We start from the raw sequence: 20,876 nt of genomic DNA on the forward strand, positions 1-20,876 counted from the left end.
TTCAAAAATAGCAGATCTACAAGCTCATAGATGTGCTATTTTTGAATAGACAAAGACATGTAAAATGACACAGATGCGTTCCCGGATCTAATGGGTTAAATCCACTTCCTTATGTCACACAGTGCTCTTCCAGTCAGGAATATGACCCTACGACTGCCTTACAGCATCGAGTGAGCAATAGTCCAAGTTAAGCACGATTTATACTGTACGACAGTGTCATTCGGCGCAAACAGCCGAATGACACAACACAAGAGCTCACAAGCTGCGCTTGTAGATCTGCTATTTTCGGTGCACAATCAAGGGCGACGTGTAAAAAATGGGACTGAGATGCATGCTGCAAAAACTGAGCCCGCTGCCAGTGAAATCTCTTGTCTCATATAATTACCTCCCACGCACTCCAGACTGGCGTGCTGTGAAGCGATCGCTTTCAATAACACCAATCAACCATCACATGCAAGGTGAGAACACGCTGCTATGCCTGTTCAAACGGCTGAAGTCATGAGCCTCATTGAGAACGGCATGGCTTTTAAAAGATAACTGCATCTGTTCAATCTGTGGCTTCATATTAATGCAATCCATTCGGGCACAAAAGACTGTGGCACATTGATTTCCGGCCGGTGCGTGATTTGAGATGATAGCAACAAGGACATGGTGGTCAAAACACATGTCTTCATAATCAATCTATTACTGTGATGCTGTTTATTATTCAATCACTCTTGTCTCCCATAACGTGGCTGACTCACAGGAAAATCGTTACAGAGAGAGTCTGGTTATAGTGTCCAATCACAGGCTCATATTTTAATTTGCATTGCAACAAGGTCAAGATTCCAAAGGGATGGGGTTTCATAATTTAAATATGAAAACCCAAAGAAACGTTGAGTCTCTGGAAGCTTTATCATACATTTTTTGACTTTTTTTTTGTATGCTCGAATGGAGACCTGACTTCAAAGCCTTGGGTTTAGGGAAGCTTATACTAACAAGATACAGTATTTTGTATAAATTGAGCCCTGCAGTGGGTTTATTAAAGACATTTCCAGAAAGCCAAATTTTCATGTCACCGATATCGGCATAACACACCATATACTGTACATCTAGGTGGAAACAAATAACTAATTTTGTGTGTGACTGCACAAACTGTTGCGTTATCAGCTCAGTGCAATTGTCTAGTCTTTCAACACAATGTATAGGCACAATTATTTCTCTGTATATGAACCTAATTGGAAATGGCACTTAAGCCTTGTTTTATACGTCCTTGTATGACGATGAAAATAGTCGATCATAAAGCTCACAACGCGTTGCGATGTGACAGAAGCATGGTGGTCGATCATTTGGCTTATTGACCCGCAGATAAACCTACACAGGCCCTTTTCTTTTTCTGTCTCGTTATCGTTCGTTCTTCTTCTTTCTTTCACTTTCATTCTTTAATTTTCATTCTTTCTTTCTCATTTATGCTTTTCTCCTCTCTCTCGCCACCCCCCATCTCTCTCTCTCTCCCTCTCCCTCCCTCTCTCTCTCTCTTATAAACACATGCCTCCTCTCTCTCTCTTTTCAAGGTGTACATAAGGAGCTCTTGAAACCTAATTATGTTTGCAGGGCTTGGCTCTTGCAGACAGAGGAGCATAGTACAAGTGGATTAGGAAGGGCTCCTTTGTCACTGAAAAAAATAGACTTTCCAACCTGGATGTACCAACGGTAACAAAAGGGGCCTGTCAGCTCCAAATGACACATATAATCCAAGCTACACGCCATGCTAACCGCTGTTTACGTGATGCACACACTAGCCTACAGCAGATATCTGAGATGTGTGCACGACATTTACATGGTAAATATACAGTTTGCATTACACACGTACACAAGGGCGCACACCATAAACCCATGCATCGTCTTAGCTGGTTCTTGTAAAGATGCTCTCATTGTGTGTACCCCTTCCCTGAGTTCATTAAAGCAACGTTCATTTTTTTCTCCCGAGCTCGACATGGCGCCCGTCTTGTCTTTTGTCCCCCCCCCCCCCCCCTCCCCGCCCGCCTTCAATTATGGAGAGAAAGTACTTTCCTCAGCATTAACAGAACAAACAAATTGTGCTCTGATCTTTCAAATTCAGCACAGAGACAATTTCCATATCAGACTTAGCATGCCTCTTCCTCTCGCTATTGTTTGACAGAAAGAACACAAAGAGCATTTTGAGGCTGGAAAAACGAAACGTGTGTGTGTGCGCGTGTGTGTGTGTGTGTGTGTGTGTGTGTGTGTGTGTGTGTGTGTGTGTGTGTGTGTGTGTGTGTGTGTGTGTGTGTGTGTGTGTGTGTGTGTGTGTGTGTGTGTGTGTGTGTGTGTGTGTGTGTGTGTGTGTGTGTGTGTGTGTGTGTGTGTGTGTGTGTGTGTGTGTGCGTGCGTGCGCGTGCGTGCGTGTGCGCGTGCATGTGCATGGGGTGTTTGTTGTTTGATCCAAATGTTGTTGTTATTGTTTTTGGGGGTGATGGATGGGGGGTAGTGGCTTATCATTTCAACATAACACACCAAATGAGTTCAGTAATATGCCAGTTGGACTTTCAACATCCATCACAGTGTCTGAGCATTATTAATAGACTCTCAGTGAAATACATGTCGGTCCAAAAAAAACAACCTTTGTAATTAAACGTCGACTGTTTCAGTCAAAGCTTTGGTTTCAGTCAGCGTGGAACTTCTTTCTTTCTTTCTAAGTTGTCTCACTGTGGCTGAAAGAACTCAGGCCCAATGAATGATGTCTCTCTTTCTACGAGTTGACAAAGGTACATTTAACTGAGGGAAAAGCACCGTACTGAGGGACAGAAAGGCAGCCGTCACTGTGGAGAGTGGAGGAGTGAGAGACAGAAGGACAGTGACAGAGAGAGAAGGAGAGAATGAGAGAGAGAGTGAGAGCCAAAAACATGGAGATCAGTGGTGGAAAGTACATTTACTCAAGTACAATTTTGAGGTACATTTACTTCACTTGAGTATTTCCATTTTTTTTAACTTTCAGTACTTTTGATCCACTACACATCACAAAGGCGAATATTTAAGTCTTACTTCACTACAATTACTTGATTACTTGTCACTTTGCAGATTTAGATTAATATAAAATATACAATAAACCAATTAAGACTTGAGGCCTATCTTATACTTAAATAGATCAGTTATTTTTGACATATTCTTTAAAAAAAAAAGTATTTAAGTATTGTTTGATGCCAATACCTTTGCACTTTTACTCAAGTAAAATTCTGAATACAGGATATTTACATGTATTTTGATATGGCGGTATTGGTACTTTTACTTAAGTAAAAATCTCGGAGCACTTCTTCTACCACTGATGGAGACATCTAGAGAGACAGACAGAGAGAGAAATAGGGAGAGACACGGAGGAGAGAGAGAGAGAGAGAGAGAGAGAGAGAGAGAGAGAGAGAGAGAGAGAGAGAGAGAGAGAGAGAGAGAGAGAGAGAGAGAGAGAGAGAGAGAGAGAGAGAGAGAGAGAGAGAGAGAGAGAGAGAGAGAGAGAGAGAGAGAGAGAGAGAGAGAGAGAGAGAGAGAGAGAGAGATGGCTCCTGGCGCTCCGCCAGGATACATTTTTGCTTACAAAGAGAAAGCAGACAGAGGCACTTTGACTAACAACCTGTACCACCACCACAGTACAGGCCAAACCAACACAGTCATTAAAATGACACTTATTAACATCACAAGAACAACCTCTAGCCACATCATAAACACACACACACACACACACACACACACACACACACACACACACACACACACACACACACACACACACACACACACACACACACACACACACACACACACACACACACACACACTCACACACTCTGGAAAATGGCACCATCAATTTGCAGAGTTGCAGACCAGCACTGCATTCTAATAATGATGGTCCAACTCATCACACACAGACGGCCGCACGCACGCACCCGCACACACCCGCACACACCCGCACACGCACACGCACACACACACACACACACACACACACACACACACACACACACACACACACACACACACACACACAATACACAAGAAATATTAACAAGCTTACAAGTTGTGATCTGCTCTGATCCATATAAGCAAATCACCATGAACGTTATCCCCCCGCTGAGTCTATTGATTGTGTTTCGCAGCTGTGGCCTGATGTAACAGCTTGGCCGCAACAAAAGCCTCCATTATCGATTGTCCTCATCTTCATCTCTGCGCTGGAATCCAATACATACTGTACATGGGACTCCATTCAAGGATCCAAGGGCAATTTAACATTTTTGTTTTGCACGGGCCACTCAAGGGGGGAAACAAATCCTTATGCAAATCTCCTCAACCTCTCTCTCTCTACGCAACATAGGAGTCACTACTCATCTGCAGCAGTCTCTAATTATGTCTCTTTTCCAGTACAAAAGGTAACCCAGAACCTTCCATAACCTGAAACTTTACAGATCCCTTTAAGTTCTGTGATAGTTTCGCAGATGTATTGAAACCACATTAACCCCAATCTGGGAACCCGTTCGGTAAAAAAAAAGAAAATATTAATAAAACAGGAACTGGGGTTTGGCTTTCTTAGTCCACTTCCTTTCGAGTGCTTCTGTGTTTATTCCTACTAACGACAACATCACATGTTTAAGGCAGTGGTGCTGACAGATTCTTCGCTATTTATATCCTCACTATTTGTTTCAAAATGTGTTCTTGTTATAAAGATTGTCAAAGCCGTATTGTATGGAAACAAACCCAGAACCTGTGAAGAACAGTACATGGCACGGCACTGTTCGCTTAGTTCTTGTTGTCGAAAAGAGCCATTAGTATACTGTAGCAGTTGCAGTGGAGGTACTGTATGTTTTTGTTTGTCACCAGAAATGAATGTCCTGTTTTATACTGTGTTGTGTGATAGTGTTACCTAAAAGTTGAGAAAATAGCCAACTTGCAAGCTCACAATGGCTATTTTCGCTACTTTAGATCCCACAAGGATTCTAATAAAACCCAAAATGTATGTCATTTAGATATATGCTAGGTTTGTCATTTAGGTATGTTTTTCCTTTTTTCCTTTTTTTAAAAACTTATAACACGTTTTTGTTGGTTGACTAGGCCTCATGATGCTTAAGGATGACCAAAATAAGGTTAATAAAGCACCACAATAATTTTAACCACTTTATCGATGCATATGTTGGCTATTCAATAATAGGAGATCTACAAGCTACTGTACAATATCGGGAAATGTTTGGAAAAGTTTTAATAATTTTGAATTGTTTTCTAGCAATGGGCAGAGATGACATTTGACTGAGATTTCTTTTGGAGCAAATGACGGTGTGTCAAAATAAAGTGGATCGCTCCTTTACTGAAACAGCTAAATACTGATGTCAGCCCACTGTGCTGGGTGACTCAATACAAAATGAAATTACTCATTAAGACAGAGATTTCTCTCTTTGTGTAGGAACGCTTATCATTGCAGGAGCGCTGTGATTATAGTCAGTACTCATCTGGATAATTATTCTTTTCTCCTTTCTTCCTCATAATTTCGACACTGAATTATCATTCCCGCACTGTGCTGCTGTTTGCTGTTATCTGAGCGCCATTCAATCATATATTCAGTAAATATGAACTTGCATATGCATAGCACACGCACTGACACATGCACAATACAATTCACAGCTCAAATATGTACAAATTAGGATCATTGAACCGACAGCAACGCTGATATCATATTATTCTCGTATTTAGGCTTTTTTGTATTAAAGCTGGAACTTGAGTATTATTGGTATAGCCAAAGCACGGCCCAGTATTAACAGATGAAACTGGCAGCAGTAAATGCATTTTATAGGATAAAAATGATGACATGCCATACAAAATAAAAGCAGTGGAGACAGTCTTCTTGGCAGAAATTGACATTTTGATCTATTCGGCTTGTACATAGCTTGTCTTCTTTGGTCCAAGCTAGTAATAATAAATGGTCCAAATTGCCCATAATTTGAATAAGATCTAATGGAGGAGACATCAGCACAGGCTGCCAAGCAACCCTGCCAAGCTCACGTCCAAAGCCCTCCATAGTTACAGCCTAAATAATAAACTATATAAAAAACCTCTCCAAACATGTTCTTGTTTTTCAGAGTTAATTACAAGAACTTGCATTTCTTCCTTATTTGGATACTTGTAATTTTGGTGAAACTGATTGCAGATTTATGTACTGTAACTGACTGATTTTTCTACGCTGTACTGGATAAAAGCACCAGACAAAATGTGAAATGTAAATGTGCCTATATTGCAGTAAATGTACGTTCACCGTCTCGACAGTATTCTGCATGCATTAGAGGCACCAAACCCACAAAATTATATTCATTTCACTTGAGTTACAATTGCACAAAAATATAGTGATTATAGAAACATTTTGCCTCCTGCAGTTACTCCATCCCAGGAATGATGTGCATTGCTTGCAGAAGCAATGCAGAAAATATACTATACATGTGGGAAAAGAGGTCTACAGTTACCACCACTGTACAATAATAAAGCTGTTGGTTGTTTCGTTTTTTTGAGCTATACTCAGCAAAGGTTACAATGAAAGCTCTTTTGTATCAACAAACTGCACAGAAATCACAAAATGAATGCATATTCACACCTGGATATACTGTACATATACATATAGTACACCTGGCTCTATTCACACCTGCATGGCATGGTACCATCACACACGTCACAAGGTGCTTTGCTTAAGGACAGTGGTTCTCAAACGTTTTCATGTCAAGGACCCCCACATTGATATGTATTTGGCCCCCATCTGAAATGTTTTTGTGCCAAGGACCCCCAGAAGAGAAGATTTATGTAAAAAAAAAAAAAGCAGATGTACAAGCTCGCAGCGTGGCAGAAAGTGACATGCTGTGAGCTTGTAGATCTGCGTTTTTTTAAAAGCCAACATATACAGTAAATGGATTTCACCATCAAATTATTGGCTTAGGAATGCTATAAAAACAAAAAAATCTCCATTAATTCAAGACTTCATGGGGTGTGTAATTGATAGAAAATAAGTCATTCTTTGGGTGAACTACTCCTTTAACTACTTTAGTTAAAGGAGTAGTTCACCCCCCCACCCCCAAGGACCCCTGGGGGTCCCCCAACCCCACCTTGAGAACCTCTGCTCAAGGGCAGAGGTGTTCTTGAGTGATGAGAACATTAAAATAGCCGATCTACAAGCTCACAACGAGTGAGCGGTACACCAGTGCGGAACTAAATATATCTCAGGCTTGGGTCTTTTAGCTGTCCCCTGCAGGGCCAGTTCAGGAATTTGAGCTAGCAACCTCTAATTGACTGTCATCTCAGAATGCCACAAGATCTAATGATAATATTGTTACGACATTATTACTCTGTACAATAGTATTTCTAATACTATTACTAATACCTATGTGTTCACCTAAGAAATATTTTGTATAGAGTGTGTGTGTGTGTGTGTGTGTGTGTGTGTGTGTGTGTGTGTGTGTGTGCGCGCGCGCGCGCGCGCGTGCGTGCGTGGGTGCGTGCGTGCGTGCGTGCGTGCGTGCGTGCGTGCGTGCGTGCGTGCGTGCGTGCGTGCGTGCGCGCGTATGCTCTGACATTAACTGGCCTTGAGTCTTTTGATCTGAATCTCAGTTCTTCAAAGCAGCTTCCCAGGAATAAAGTAGATTATACCAAGTCAAGGACTTAACAATTACTTTCAATTGAGGGCATGACAAGAGACAGACAAATTCCCTGCATGTGATAATACACTGCAGGACCGACTCAACTTTGTTCACACATGGCTCCAGAGTTAACTTATTCCAAAAATAACATATCCACAATCTAAAAAAAACAAGCCTTCTCTTTCTACAATAAATGCTTGACCGCACAAAGTTAAGACAAATAACAGGGTTTTAATTCAGTCCTAAGAAACTTAAGTCCTTGGGGTTATGGTTGGTGGCTGTTTTGGGTTCCGATGGTTTGAGAAATGTTAGTAACGGTCACATAGCGATTCATGGCTAGGACTTCCCAAAACAATGTAATATGCTAAATTCTAATTCAATTGTAAACACATGAAACCGGTAATGTTGGTTTCATGTTTACGTGTTGTCATATTGACAATCATTGTAGCAACAGTCACACTGCATGAACATGGCCCAAATATTCGAACACAGTCAGAACTCGGTCGTAGCCTATGATGGCCGTACTTGACCCTTTCACGATGACCGAAGACACTTAGTACGACAAACGATTCTTCCGCATGCATGCTTTGTCTGGGATAGCACTAAAGACAGCCGATATCGTGAGGTCAGCTTTAGGGGAGCTGTAGTCATATAGGCTACACTCAGTGCACTTAATGCAATATCCCCTCTCTGTGCCTCGAAGCTGGAAGGCCCTAGAAGTTTTATGAACCAATTAAAAAGCCAAACTTCATACCCGTGTACATTTCCCAGATCAACATGCTGAGGACCTTAAAGGGAAGATTATGATGTGATCTTTTCATAATGATATTCTCTGTGAGCCTGTAAAGGCCTCATTAGGTCCAGGACTACATCTGGTCTAAATATTAACCACCCTCTATTCTTAGCAAAAACAGACCTGAGTTGCAACTGTACTTGGACCGCTTCTTTTCTGCATATGCCAAATCTCTTCGCCAAAAATAACCGATTTACAAGCTCACAAAGTGTCACATTTTGACGCGTTGTGAAGCTTGTAGTTCTGCTAATTTTGGCTAATGTTCCCCCCAGAATATGGATGCTGTGGTTCAATCTAATGCTAAAATCACAGATTCAACATTGAATCACCATTTTTATGCTTTCTTATTCTCTTAATAATTAACATCTATGATTTGCAAACTAAACTACAGGATCTACTGCCTGAGTGAATGTTATTCAGTATGTGAGTGTACAGCACAATGGATTCATTCAATTTGCTTTCAACACTCCACAGTCAAGTCCTCTATCAACCAGCTAGAATGTGCACGACATACATTTGAGCCGGTTAAGTTTTACCTAGTTGAACTCATTTTACTTAGTTGAACAAGTAACAAAACAAAAAAACACAGCTTGAAATGAGGCTGTTCTGATTCTGTTGTGAAGTCACTGGAGGAAAAAATAACCATCCAGTTAATCAACACAAAAGTGTCAAACAACCTTTAAAAAGACGCACGAGAAGACAAGACCGCACAAAAGTGGGACACGCGTTTGTAAGCTCGGTCAAATAACGTGATTGATTACTAATCTCTACAGCAGTCTTTGGTTCTTTTCTCTCAAACCTGCGGAACAGGTCTCAATACTCCTTGTGTACATACTGTCTATTTGTATTTAATTCAATTTGAGCTCATGTGTACTGATTCATCTGTTAAATGTCACTATGGGGCCTCAAGCTTGTAACGTGCTCCAGCAAGGTTAGTGTTATGTCATATGGCGAGGCAGGGAGAAACACAGAAATAAATATGCTTCCTCTCATTGCCTTTTTGTGTTTTTTTTTTGTTTACATGGCTATTCGCCATCATGCATCATCATTTTCAGGATACGGGTAGCATCAGCTAAATGCCAATATGCTAATTTAATTATGACCAAGATGAGTGGGTTTAAACGACAGTCACATTTAGTGCAATATTCACCTTTCAGGATGATGCATATTTCATACCTTGGCTAGAGTGTCTTATCCCTTAGAAGTTTGGTAATCGGGAAAAAAAAACTATTATTATTCTTTTGCAAGTATTTCTGTCTACTGTCAGCCAAACCTGACAAGAAACACCTGGCCAGCTGAAAACATAAATACATCTCCATGACTGTTCCAGAACCTTTTGGCTCTGCATGATCTTCAGCACAAATGTTCTTGAGGGACTACAAAATATAGTTTAGATTCTGTGATCCCAAAAGTTTTTCCATGGTTGTAAGAACGGTGATAACAACTCTATAAGAAAAAACAAGTATTACCTAGCTCAGCTTTCTCCCTTAAGACATCTTTGAAGTTGAGGCCACTGTTGAGGGTTGACTCTCGGTAGCGGAGGTACGGGATGTCTCTCTGGCCATTTCTTCCCTGGTCTCGGTGTGCCGTGCTGGGCTTCAGGGGCACAGCCTTCAGGCCCCTGGTCCATGCCTGGGGCTCCCATACCGTCCATTTGACCAGATCCTCCAAACGAAGAATCACTTTCTCTGACACGGCAATGACCTCGTCCTGTAGCAGACACAGACACAGAGATGTAGCCACTCACATTGTATACGTCACACTGTTCTGTTCTTTTCTTTTGAGAATGTGGAAGATTATAGTCAATGGTGGACAAAGTACTCAACCACAGTACTTGAGTCAAAGTGTAGATACTCCTGATCAAATATTACTCAATTACAAGTCAAAGTTGCTCTGTCAAATGTGTACTTGAGTTAAAGTACTGGATTACTTGCTTTTAAAATATACTTTTAAATATAGTTCATGTTTTTTTTTCTTTTTGAAATCAACACATTGCTATATGAAATTTAGAACATTTTCCAGAAATGAAAAAAATATATCAATAATAATGTAGTATAGCACAACTAAAATCTTTTTCAAAATATTCAAGATTCCAGATTCAAAAGTAGTTTCTCTCACTTAAGTAACTCTTACAGGGTGTTTCCTGTCAATCTTGTCAAAATTTGAACCATTTCTTTCAGGATAATGCAACAGTACAGCAGTAGTCCAGTGAGCATGCAGTAAAATGCAGAACTCCTACAATTCTTCTGAGGCAAATGCAGTTTAAAAATAAATATAGCAGACCTGAGTCACAAGTCTGTTGAAAACACTGAACGAATTAGTTCAATTTAAGACTGGAACAGTATTTGTGGATATTTTATATCAAACCCCACCCATCTGGCACCTATAATAGACATAAAACAGAACTTTAAAAGGAATTTGTACATGCCAAATAACCCAGATCACTTTTGTTCCCTCAGCCTGCAAAACAGCAATTATTAAACCACTACTTCAGGAATCTAACCTTAATCATGGAATCCTCAGTAACAACTGGCCAATTTCAAACCTTCTGTTTACTTTCTATGGACTAGCACCTGTCTTCCTACTGTACCTCACAGACATCATTACTCCCTACAAACCAGTGCTTCTCAAAGGGGTCCTTGGGGGAATGGGGGGGGGGGGGGGGGTTGCGCTTTAAAAAAAATAATATATATATTCAAAGATTTGCACACATTTTCAAGATTTAAAAAAATATTTGTTTTTACTCACACTATTTAAGCGCGAGTGCCGCACTATGTGCTTGTATATCTGCTATTTTTGAATAGCTAAAGTATAAAATAATAGTTAGTGGTTAGAATGGTTGTGACGCTATATTAACTACTTTTGCTGGGGACCCCCTGGTACCCCCCCATGGACCCCTGGGGGGCCCGGGACCCCACTTTGAGAACCAATGGCCTAATGCATAGTAAACTGGGGGTCCTTGTAATTAAAACGTTTGAGAATCGCTGCTATAAACCAGTTCACACTGTACATTCACAAGACTCTGCTTACTTATCCATCCCTAGTGTGCACAACAGTTAAGTTGAATTTAGAACATTTCCCTAATGGAATGGCCTTCCCACCTCCCTGCTCATTAGCAACCTTCAAAACCAAAACCCTCTTCTCATTGTCATACAACCTACCCGAACCTGCCTCAACCTCCTTTACTGCCACGAGAACTGTTCATTTGTTTTCTATGTTTTTAAGCTTTCCTCATTCGATTTTATTCTGTTACCACTTCAATTGTAAATTCAAGTTTAACTTGAACTTGTGCTGAAGTCATTTTCTGCCCTGTATGTCACTCTCTAGAGAAAAACAAAACGTTTGAATGACTTTACATTCTGAGTGACACTTCAAAAGACCTGTTTTTCAGTTGAAATTCAGCTAGTGTCATTGTGCAACGATTAGGTGAAACCACTTAAGCTTAAAATAGTGTGGATTTCAAGATCTTCATAGGAACGGTGTGGCTCCAGTATAGATCTGGAACTTCATGTGACCAGCCTGTGACGCCAGGCACCTATCATGTCGTCTGTGATGTATCTGTGACCAGAGGCGTCATTTCAGAGAAAAGGTGTGTGGCAAAAAGGTGACCACGTATATCGTCGTCGCTGTCGGGCAGAAACGTATTTTCTCAATTTTTTTCTTTTGTGTTTTTTCATAAATATATGCCCTACTTGATCATACTACAGTGTCACACAAAAACCTCAAAAGTAGCAGTGACATGTTTTGAGCATGTAGATCTGCTCTTCAGGATTCTGAATTTGAATCCTGAAAAGTAACAGTTTTGATTTTTTTGGGGGGTGGTTTCGAGATTTCCAGCCGTCAGAGACGATATATTTCAAAAATAGCGATGCGACCCGTTGTGAGCTTGTAGATCGTCTATTTCTGAGGAAAACATGTTTGAAAATTCTTGTCTATGATAACATGCCAAAAATAGGGACACCTGGTTGAAAGTGTCAAATGAATGTGTGGTTGCAAGAAAACACATGTCTATAACATGTGTGTCACATCATGTCACATGTGTAGATGGATGGGCGTGGAATGAGATGCACTCAGCGCTGAGCTGCAAAAAAAAACGTTCAGAGGTGGAGGAAATGTTCATAAAAAAGAACTGAATTTGCGGTTAAATGCAAACGCTAAGGGGTGGCAATTGCTCCTGGGACCCCAAGTGACACTAGCCTGGAAACCAAACAAATCTGCCAGAGCTAAGTGACACCCCTGTCTATGACGTATGACTCCAAATTTGTTTAAGGTGCAGAGGTTGTGATATAAGCCCCGGAAACACAATCTTTGGGAAATGTCTGACATAGGACAATGGACATTTGTGTCACTGTTTGCCATCAGTAGATACTCACATAGTGTGCTATTAAAATCATATGTTACGTGCAGTTAGGCTAGATTGACAAAAGCAACAGAAGGGTGTGTTTTCCAAACTATAGATGGTTGTGAAGAAAGTGACATATTTAAGGGTGTGTTTATTATACGCGCAGACGCATATTCCATCTGTCATGTTACTTTCGGTCGCACATGAATCATGATTTGTTTATGAGAGCCTTGCGGTTGGGTTTTATGAGTGGCTGATTTGGACGCAATAATTGGCTTTCAAAGGAATTCAGCTGATTTTGAGGCTTCTCCATTAAAATGCAATGGAGTGTATCTGCACCGACCCCCCTCCCCCGGTCTCTCTCTCTCTCTCTCACACACACACACACACACACACACACACACACACACACACACACACACACACACACACACACACACACACACACACACACACACACACACACACACACACACACACACACACACACACACACACACACACACACACACACACACACACACACACAGACTCTGTCGGTCTTAATGCAAATCATTTCACATAAATCACAGCACAGAAATCAATACATAGTGACAAAATATGTGCACACTCACACACCTACACAAAGACTACTGTGTGCGACGTGTGTACACACACACACACACACACACACACACACACACACACACACACACACACACACACACATACACATACACATACACATACACATACACATACACATACACATACACATACACACACATACACATACACATACACACACAAACACGCAGACACACACAGATAGCTTATGAAAGATGTGTTTTCCTCTCTGTTTGCTTCACTCGTTGGCTGTTTTGCTTCAAGGATATGCTGACTGACCGAATTACCAAATCAGCCTTAATTTTTAATGGAACAATCTTTATATTGAGTGACCTCGTTACATTATGTATCTGCCGGCTGCCTGCCTGCCTGCCTGCCTGGCTGGATGCAGCACTATGATCGAGTGCCTTGATAATTCAGAGCGCCTCGATTGCTTTGCCAAATAAATACATGATTCATTAAAGGGATACGGCGATAAAGCAGAGGTTGTAGCCTGCCGAGGATGTTTTTGATAAGCACATTATGCGAGTGTGTGTGTGCTTAATGTGTGTGTATGACCAATATGCATACTTTCATCTTGTTCATGAACACAATGGCATCTGTAGAAGCTATTATTTCTTTCATAGGGAATTTGATCAAGCATTATATGACTAAATAAATAAATAAGAAATCTTTGCTACTCTGCCAGGTTTTCCTGCTCTCTAAACTATCCGTCTCCTCTTCCTTCTTAAGATAAGATAAGATGAGATGCGGATACAGGGTGGTGCTGGGGTAAAGTTCCTGCACACCACTGAGGGGACTGGTGTTCGAATCCTCCAGGGTGCCTTTGGACTAAGTGGCCATGTTTGTGGGTGGGAAGCCGGGTGGGTACAGCGATCTCTGTCGCTCCGCAAGTGACTGCTATGGGTTGGAGGGGCACCTGTTCAGCACGGAGTAGAACTGTGAAAGTGAATATCGTTACTGTTGGGCAGAAACCTTACTGTATCTCCATAGTTTAGCTTTATGTGTTTTTGTAAATTAATGCCCTACTTCATCATACATGAGTTTTCTGACTGAGGAGTTCTGATGTGTGTGTGAAGATATGATGATGGCGAGCTAACCCACTTAAGAGTGATTTCGAACCTGATCTTCAACACTACTCTGGACAACAGCTCCCCTTGTCCTGCCAGGGCGGTCGGACAATATGCAGCCAACACACTATTCACCCACCTACTGTATATATCTCTCTCACAAACGCACGCACACGCGCACCTTTTCTTTACTTTTGCCTCAACTTTCAATACATGGTACCATTTTGACTGCAATACTGTCTCAAGAGTGTTATCATCAGTGTAATTTTCCTCCATAATCTCACCTATCTTCTGAGTGCAGTAGCTAGTCCAGTGTTGGCTAAACGTATATCCAGTAAGCAAATGCTACTGTATACTGTACTTGTCTTATATCATCAGCTGTGCAAGACTTTCCAGTCTCCAGTTGCAATTCTACTGCATATGCACAGTATAGTATGTATACCTGGGCATATACAGTAGATGCATAATGCATATCGGCGCAGTCGAGCGGATACCTTGTATGTCTAAAACCGTTACTTTTCAGGGAATAGAATGCCATTTTTTCAGAAATAGTGAAAATAGGCTTGTATATTAGCTATTTTCACCACTTTAGCTTGACATCTCTTGTACGACAAAGTAGGGCATTAATTGACGAAAAAACATAAGTTGAAACATGGAGATACAAGCTTTCTGCCCGACAGCGACAATACGGTGTACAATATGCACAGCCCTCTTTCCTCCCTTTGTTTCTCCTCTCTCTGTGTCCTTGCCTCCTCCCCTTTCCATTAGGCTGAAGGAGGCATATAGTTGCTTTCATAGCATTTTTCCACAAACATTCCCCTGATGTGACCCAATAAAAGCAAACACGCATAAACGGGGAACGCTTCCGCTGTACTGTACCTCCACCGACTTCACAGATGCACTTTTGCAGACTGTAAGTGTATGCTTTAGACGTGCATACTGTATGCACAAGCACACTCGCACGCACGCACGCACGCAAACAAATGGTATACAACCCGCTCTACCTAAAGAAAGTTTGAGTTATGTGTGGAGAGAAGAAGAGCTATCTTATTGCAGCTTTCTAAGAATACACAGAGTTATATGTAGATAAAATAGTTTTTTGAGAAAGACTGCCTCAAAAAGCTATGTCATATAATAAGTAGTTGTGTATTAATTTGACCCATGCACATCCTCCAAAGCAGCTCAAATTCATGTTTTACATGTATTTCCCCCTAAAGGTTACCGTTATAACACCATATGGATAGATAGCATTTATAGACATAAGTGTCTATAGGTGTTATTTTTTATCTGCAGGAATGTTTGCACATACAAGGAATGTGTCTTGGTGAGGTACAGTAGGTGCATTACACTGAAAAACAACAGTATAGAAACGTCTAAATTGCTTCCAACAATTAACTCAAAATGTCAATATAAGCAACAAAGATGTAAAGCGAGATGGCTAGAAACTATATACAATGTTACACTACAACAGTGTTTCCCAAACGTTGAAGAGTCATGTGCCCCCTGACACAGCTACCGCCTGCTGAGTACCAACACCACGGGGGGAGAATATAAAAGAATGATTAAAAAACAAAATCGTAAATTTAGCATACATTAGCATACATTGTTACCGAGGGCATCAGCTGACGCAAGGTTACAGCACGTGTGCATGGATGCCACAGAGACAGAGAGGGAGCAGAAGGACAATGAGAGTGCATGAGATGAGAGAATACTTTCATCACAATATAGGGCTGCAGCGATCTTATTTCTTTTTTTGGCGATTATTCTTTGTAACTTTTTCGGTTAAGATATAGTTCACACACACACACACACACACACACACACACACACACACACACACAGACACAGACACACACACACACACACACACACACACACACACACACACACACACACACACACACACACACACACACACACACACGCCCCCCTCCAGGCTTAATCGGGTAGCAGATTCTTCAGGTCATGGCATTTAGGATTAACTTTCTTTTCAAGAGCAGAAAATAGGACTTTTTTTTATTTTTATAAACGACTCAATTTCTTTGTTTTCCGGACAATAGCTGAGATCTGAACATTATAATCACACATCTGTCTACGGTCTCTATCATCTTCACACAGATGAGATTTGTTTCACCTTTGGGGCACCCAGTGTATTATTTTCTCTCATAAGATCTAACAGAACACTTTTCCTTTGTACTTTTGTATTGCATTTCTCTCTTTTGTCATTACGCGGGTTCATGTCAGTACAGCAACTATGGCAAGTTTTAGTTTAGTGGTTCTCAACCTGTGGGCCAGGGCCCACTGGTGGGCCATGAGGGGTATTGCAAGTGGGCCCCAAAATAATTGCCGAAACACTATTTGTTCTTTAAAACTTTCTTTGTGATACCGATAAACAGCAACTTAAAGTATACTACGTTGGCTTCATTGATCCAAGCAAACAATTGATTGATTGATCATTAAAATGCATGCGGCCCACCCATCTGAGCACTTACAATTTGTTAACTGAAACAACTAAACCCAATACTTTGTTGACCGGCGCCCCCCAGGGGTCTATACTTAGTCAGCCTACGTTTTACCCTCTACATCAAATCTCGAAAATAGCTCACAACAAAAAAAAACATAAAATAGTAAAAATAGCCCATCTACAAGCTCACAACGTGTTGAATCGCGACATGTTGTGAGCTTGTAGATTGGCTATTTTTGTAATTTTTGAAGATTTTTACAAGTATAAAGTAGGTCTTACTTACGGACCCATCAGCAGTCATTATTATTAGTATTAGTAACTTGCTTACATCCTCCAATGTCTTTCCCTGTGCAGTGATGTGACCCAATGCCCCTTACACTGGGAAAACTGCTTGTCTCACCGCTTTTATGCTACACACAGAAAAATAAAGAAACTCGTTCTTTAGAGTGACGCCATAGAAGAACCATTTTTGGTTCCAGTAAGAACCTTTCAGACCATTTTTTAAATGATTCTCTAAAGAACCCTTAATCACTTCAGGTTAGGTGTAAAGCAATGGGTGAAATTCAGTTTTTCGTGCACTCCATCATTTAGTAGATTTATGAGAAGAGAGAGGACAGAGGGAGAGCGAGAGCATATTTAGAACGTTAGCATCATATGCATTTGTGTATATGTTATTTTGAAACATTAGCATCATATGCATATGCAAATCCTATATACTTCATCGGGGCTCTATACTTGGTCCACTCCTTTTTTACCTCTACACCACACCAAAATCTCTCAAGCTGGGCTTGTAGATCTGCTGTTTTCGAGGCACTAATTGGGACACTAGGGATTAAGTAGTTAAAGGTGCACCATCACCATTCTGGTTGTGTCGGGTTCCACAGCTAGATGAACTGATGGTATGTGACAGCTAAACATAAGCTTTTAAACGCTCTAAATGCCTTCTTTTGTTGCTGCTGTTTATAAACAGCGGAGCAAAGTGGAGGTTTATTTTCGGGTAATTGTGGCATGTACAAGCTATGTTCAAATTCCGTTATTTCGGTTTCTCCCACTATGTTTATTATTATTCTCCCCCCTGTCTTTCTCTTTTTATTTTGCACTTTCCTTCTATTTTTCCCCCCTCATGTTTTTCGTGTTGTTAATTAGTTGGCTGCTTGATTCTGGAAAATAGAATGAACTTCATAGCATTCTTGTTTACCTCTAAAGAGTTGCACGGGGGCCGAAACATAAAATAAAATAAAATAAAGAAATCAGCACAATTCCATTTGTTGTAAAAAAGGATTACGAGTTGTTGCTGCTTTGCGGCGCCGTTACGCTCAAAATAATGTGAGCCTTGTAATTAGTCAGTTTAAAGAAAAGAGAGACATGGGGGATGAGGGCGAGCGGGGTGACTGACTGAGGCATATTGAGGCACATTATCACACACACACACACACACACACACACACACACACACACACACACACACACACACACACACACACACACACACACACACACACACACACACAAGCATGCATGCACACACACACGCATGAATGCACACACAAAGGCACGCACATATGCGTGCACGCATAGAGACAGGAGGGGAGCTGGCAAGCACTACTTACTGTAACCACTTAAACCTAAAAATAGCAGATTTACCAGCTCAAAATACGATTAGATGCGACACGTTGTGAGCTTGTAAATGTGATATTTTGGAAATATTTGGATCAATTTTGCCTTTGACATGCACAATAGGCCTATAGGGACATGGTTAACATACTGTACAGTACTCCGAGGACACAAAGACTGACAAATATTATTCAACATAGGCATGTGCGTGCGCGCGCGCACACACACACACACACACACACACACACACACACACACACACACACACACACACACACACACACACACACACACACGGGAGCCCCCTCAGACCAGCAGTGCCCTGCTGGGACTGTTTCGCTGGCTTGGTTCTGGGGTCAGATGAGGAATTCCACAGGTCGCGGAGGATTTGTCCACCTGCTTCCACGCCTATGGAATGATCCACCCGCTAACAGGAACAATATGGAGGGGAGCCAGAGGGCTACAGGCCAGCCGGGTAGAGGGGACATGTCTTTCTGAGACAGTTGACAACGAAAGCCACATGGCGTTTTAGCCTTTTATGTCCTATATACTTCATTGTATGACGAATAACAAAATGAGCAGATCTATACACTCTATTTTTTTTTTCAGGTCTATTTTTGCAAATTCAGGGACATTGAACCATTCAATGGTGACGCTTGCACACCACCATTGTACAACGAAGTAGGCTATAAGACAGTTTAAATGGTTGATCAGAGTTTTTTTGATTTTTATAAGAAAACAAATACATGCTTCTCGATTATTCGATTCATCTACTTGAGCAAAATGAAGTCTGTTAGAGGTTCTAAATGTACGTTTCTATATATTTTCAGTTAAATGCCCAGCCCTATGTCAAATGAATCTCAATTCTGACATTCTCTTTCTTTCTTTCTTTCTCTCTCTCTCTCTCTCTCTCTCCTGTGAATCTTTTAACTGCTCCAGTTAAAGTAGAGAGTAGAGCGTGACTGTAACAACTCTACTTTCGCTGCGTTTTAAAGCCATTACGTAAGGACATAGTTTAAAAAGAACATATTATGCTGGAGTGCAGCGGGAGAGAGTGACAGCCGCGATGACGCGTTCGTATAGTTTCTCTACTGCATAATTACGCTCCCCGTGCCGTACTGATTCCTGGTACAAGCACACGCTGTAATGCTATTCCCACAGTTCAATCCAGGTGCACTACTAGAAGCTTGTCGGAAAGGCACTAAGACCTATTTAATCCTGGCCCACTTTGCAAAGCGAGCTGATAGAACTGTCATCATTACATCGGGAACAAAAGGAAAGTAGTATACGATAACAACCACCATAAAAGCTGACTACGGGGACAGTACAACACTGTTTCTCAACGTCGGGTTCAGGGAACCACTAGGGGTCCAAATGGGCCCTTATGGGGTCTGTAACTCAGAGCATGGACATATAGAACCAAATGGACCCCAGTTCCATTTGTACACTCTCCGAGTTAAATTAGGATTTTATGGTGTAGATTGGGGTCCCAGACATAAAAAAATGGTCTCAAATGGGGGTCCATGGCCTAATGCATATCAAACTGGGAGTCCTTGAAATAAAAATATTTAAGAATAATAATCTAATCATGGAATTAAACTATACTGAAACTCAGTCTACATTCTAAAATCCTCAGTGCTTATTTAACTCTGAGAGCGTACTGCCTGTACCTTTTTTAAAAGGAATGTTTGTTCCATGTCTACACTCCCAGAGTAACAGACCCGTAAGGGTCCGAATGGACCCCTGGTGGTCCCCGGACCCAACGTTGAGAAACAGCGCAGTGCAACATAGTACTTAGGAAAAATACCGGGCAGAGTTTTGGCCAACGCAGGCTGATATTTCCAGGCCATTGCTGTTCCTATGTGATTATAGCTACAATGTTGAGGCAGCGCCATGGTTACTGTCGCCCATCACAGTTGTCCACAAGTTGCCCTGTGTGCCCTTGCCTGACAAAGGACTATTGTCAAGTAAGTTTTAACATACAAGACATATAGGGCACTTATCTTAGACATGTAGTGCACTTAGGGATCTGAGCATCTAGTACTATACACTACGTATACAATACTTTCTAAAGTAGACATATTTCTGTGTTTTAACACATTAAGACCAGGAAAAGCATCTGTAATTTTTAGATTTTATATATATATTCAAAGATTTGCACACATTTTCACAATATTTCAAAAACATTTCAGATCTACAAGCTTGTAGCGCAGCACTCGGTGCCGTGCTATGAGCTTGTATAGCTGCTGTTTTTGAATAGCCGAAGAAATCTAAAATGACACAGATGCGTTCCCGGATTGAATGGGTTAAACCACGTCCACATACGCCCTATTTT

At 41.1% G+C, this 20,876-nt stretch overlaps 1 protein-coding gene across 1 annotated transcript in view; it reads right to left on the reverse strand.

Annotated features, from left to right (window-relative positions):
* Positions 1-20,876, reverse strand: part of LOC311061002 (AT-rich interactive domain-containing protein 5B-like) — a 138,327-nt gene that overhangs the window by 105,113 nt on the left and 12,338 nt on the right. The window contains exon 3 of the mRNA XM_084079468.1: positions 9,915-10,155. Coding sequence (XP_083935594.1) covers positions 9,915-10,155 — 241 coding nt within the window. The remainder of the gene's footprint in view (positions 1-9,914; positions 10,156-20,876) is intronic.

Source organism: Gymnoscopelus microlampas (genome assembly GCF_963454915.1).
Source record: "Gymnoscopelus microlampas genome assembly, chromosome: 14".
Lineage (NCBI taxonomy): Eukaryota > Metazoa > Chordata > Actinopteri > Myctophiformes > Myctophidae > Gymnoscopelus > Gymnoscopelus microlampas.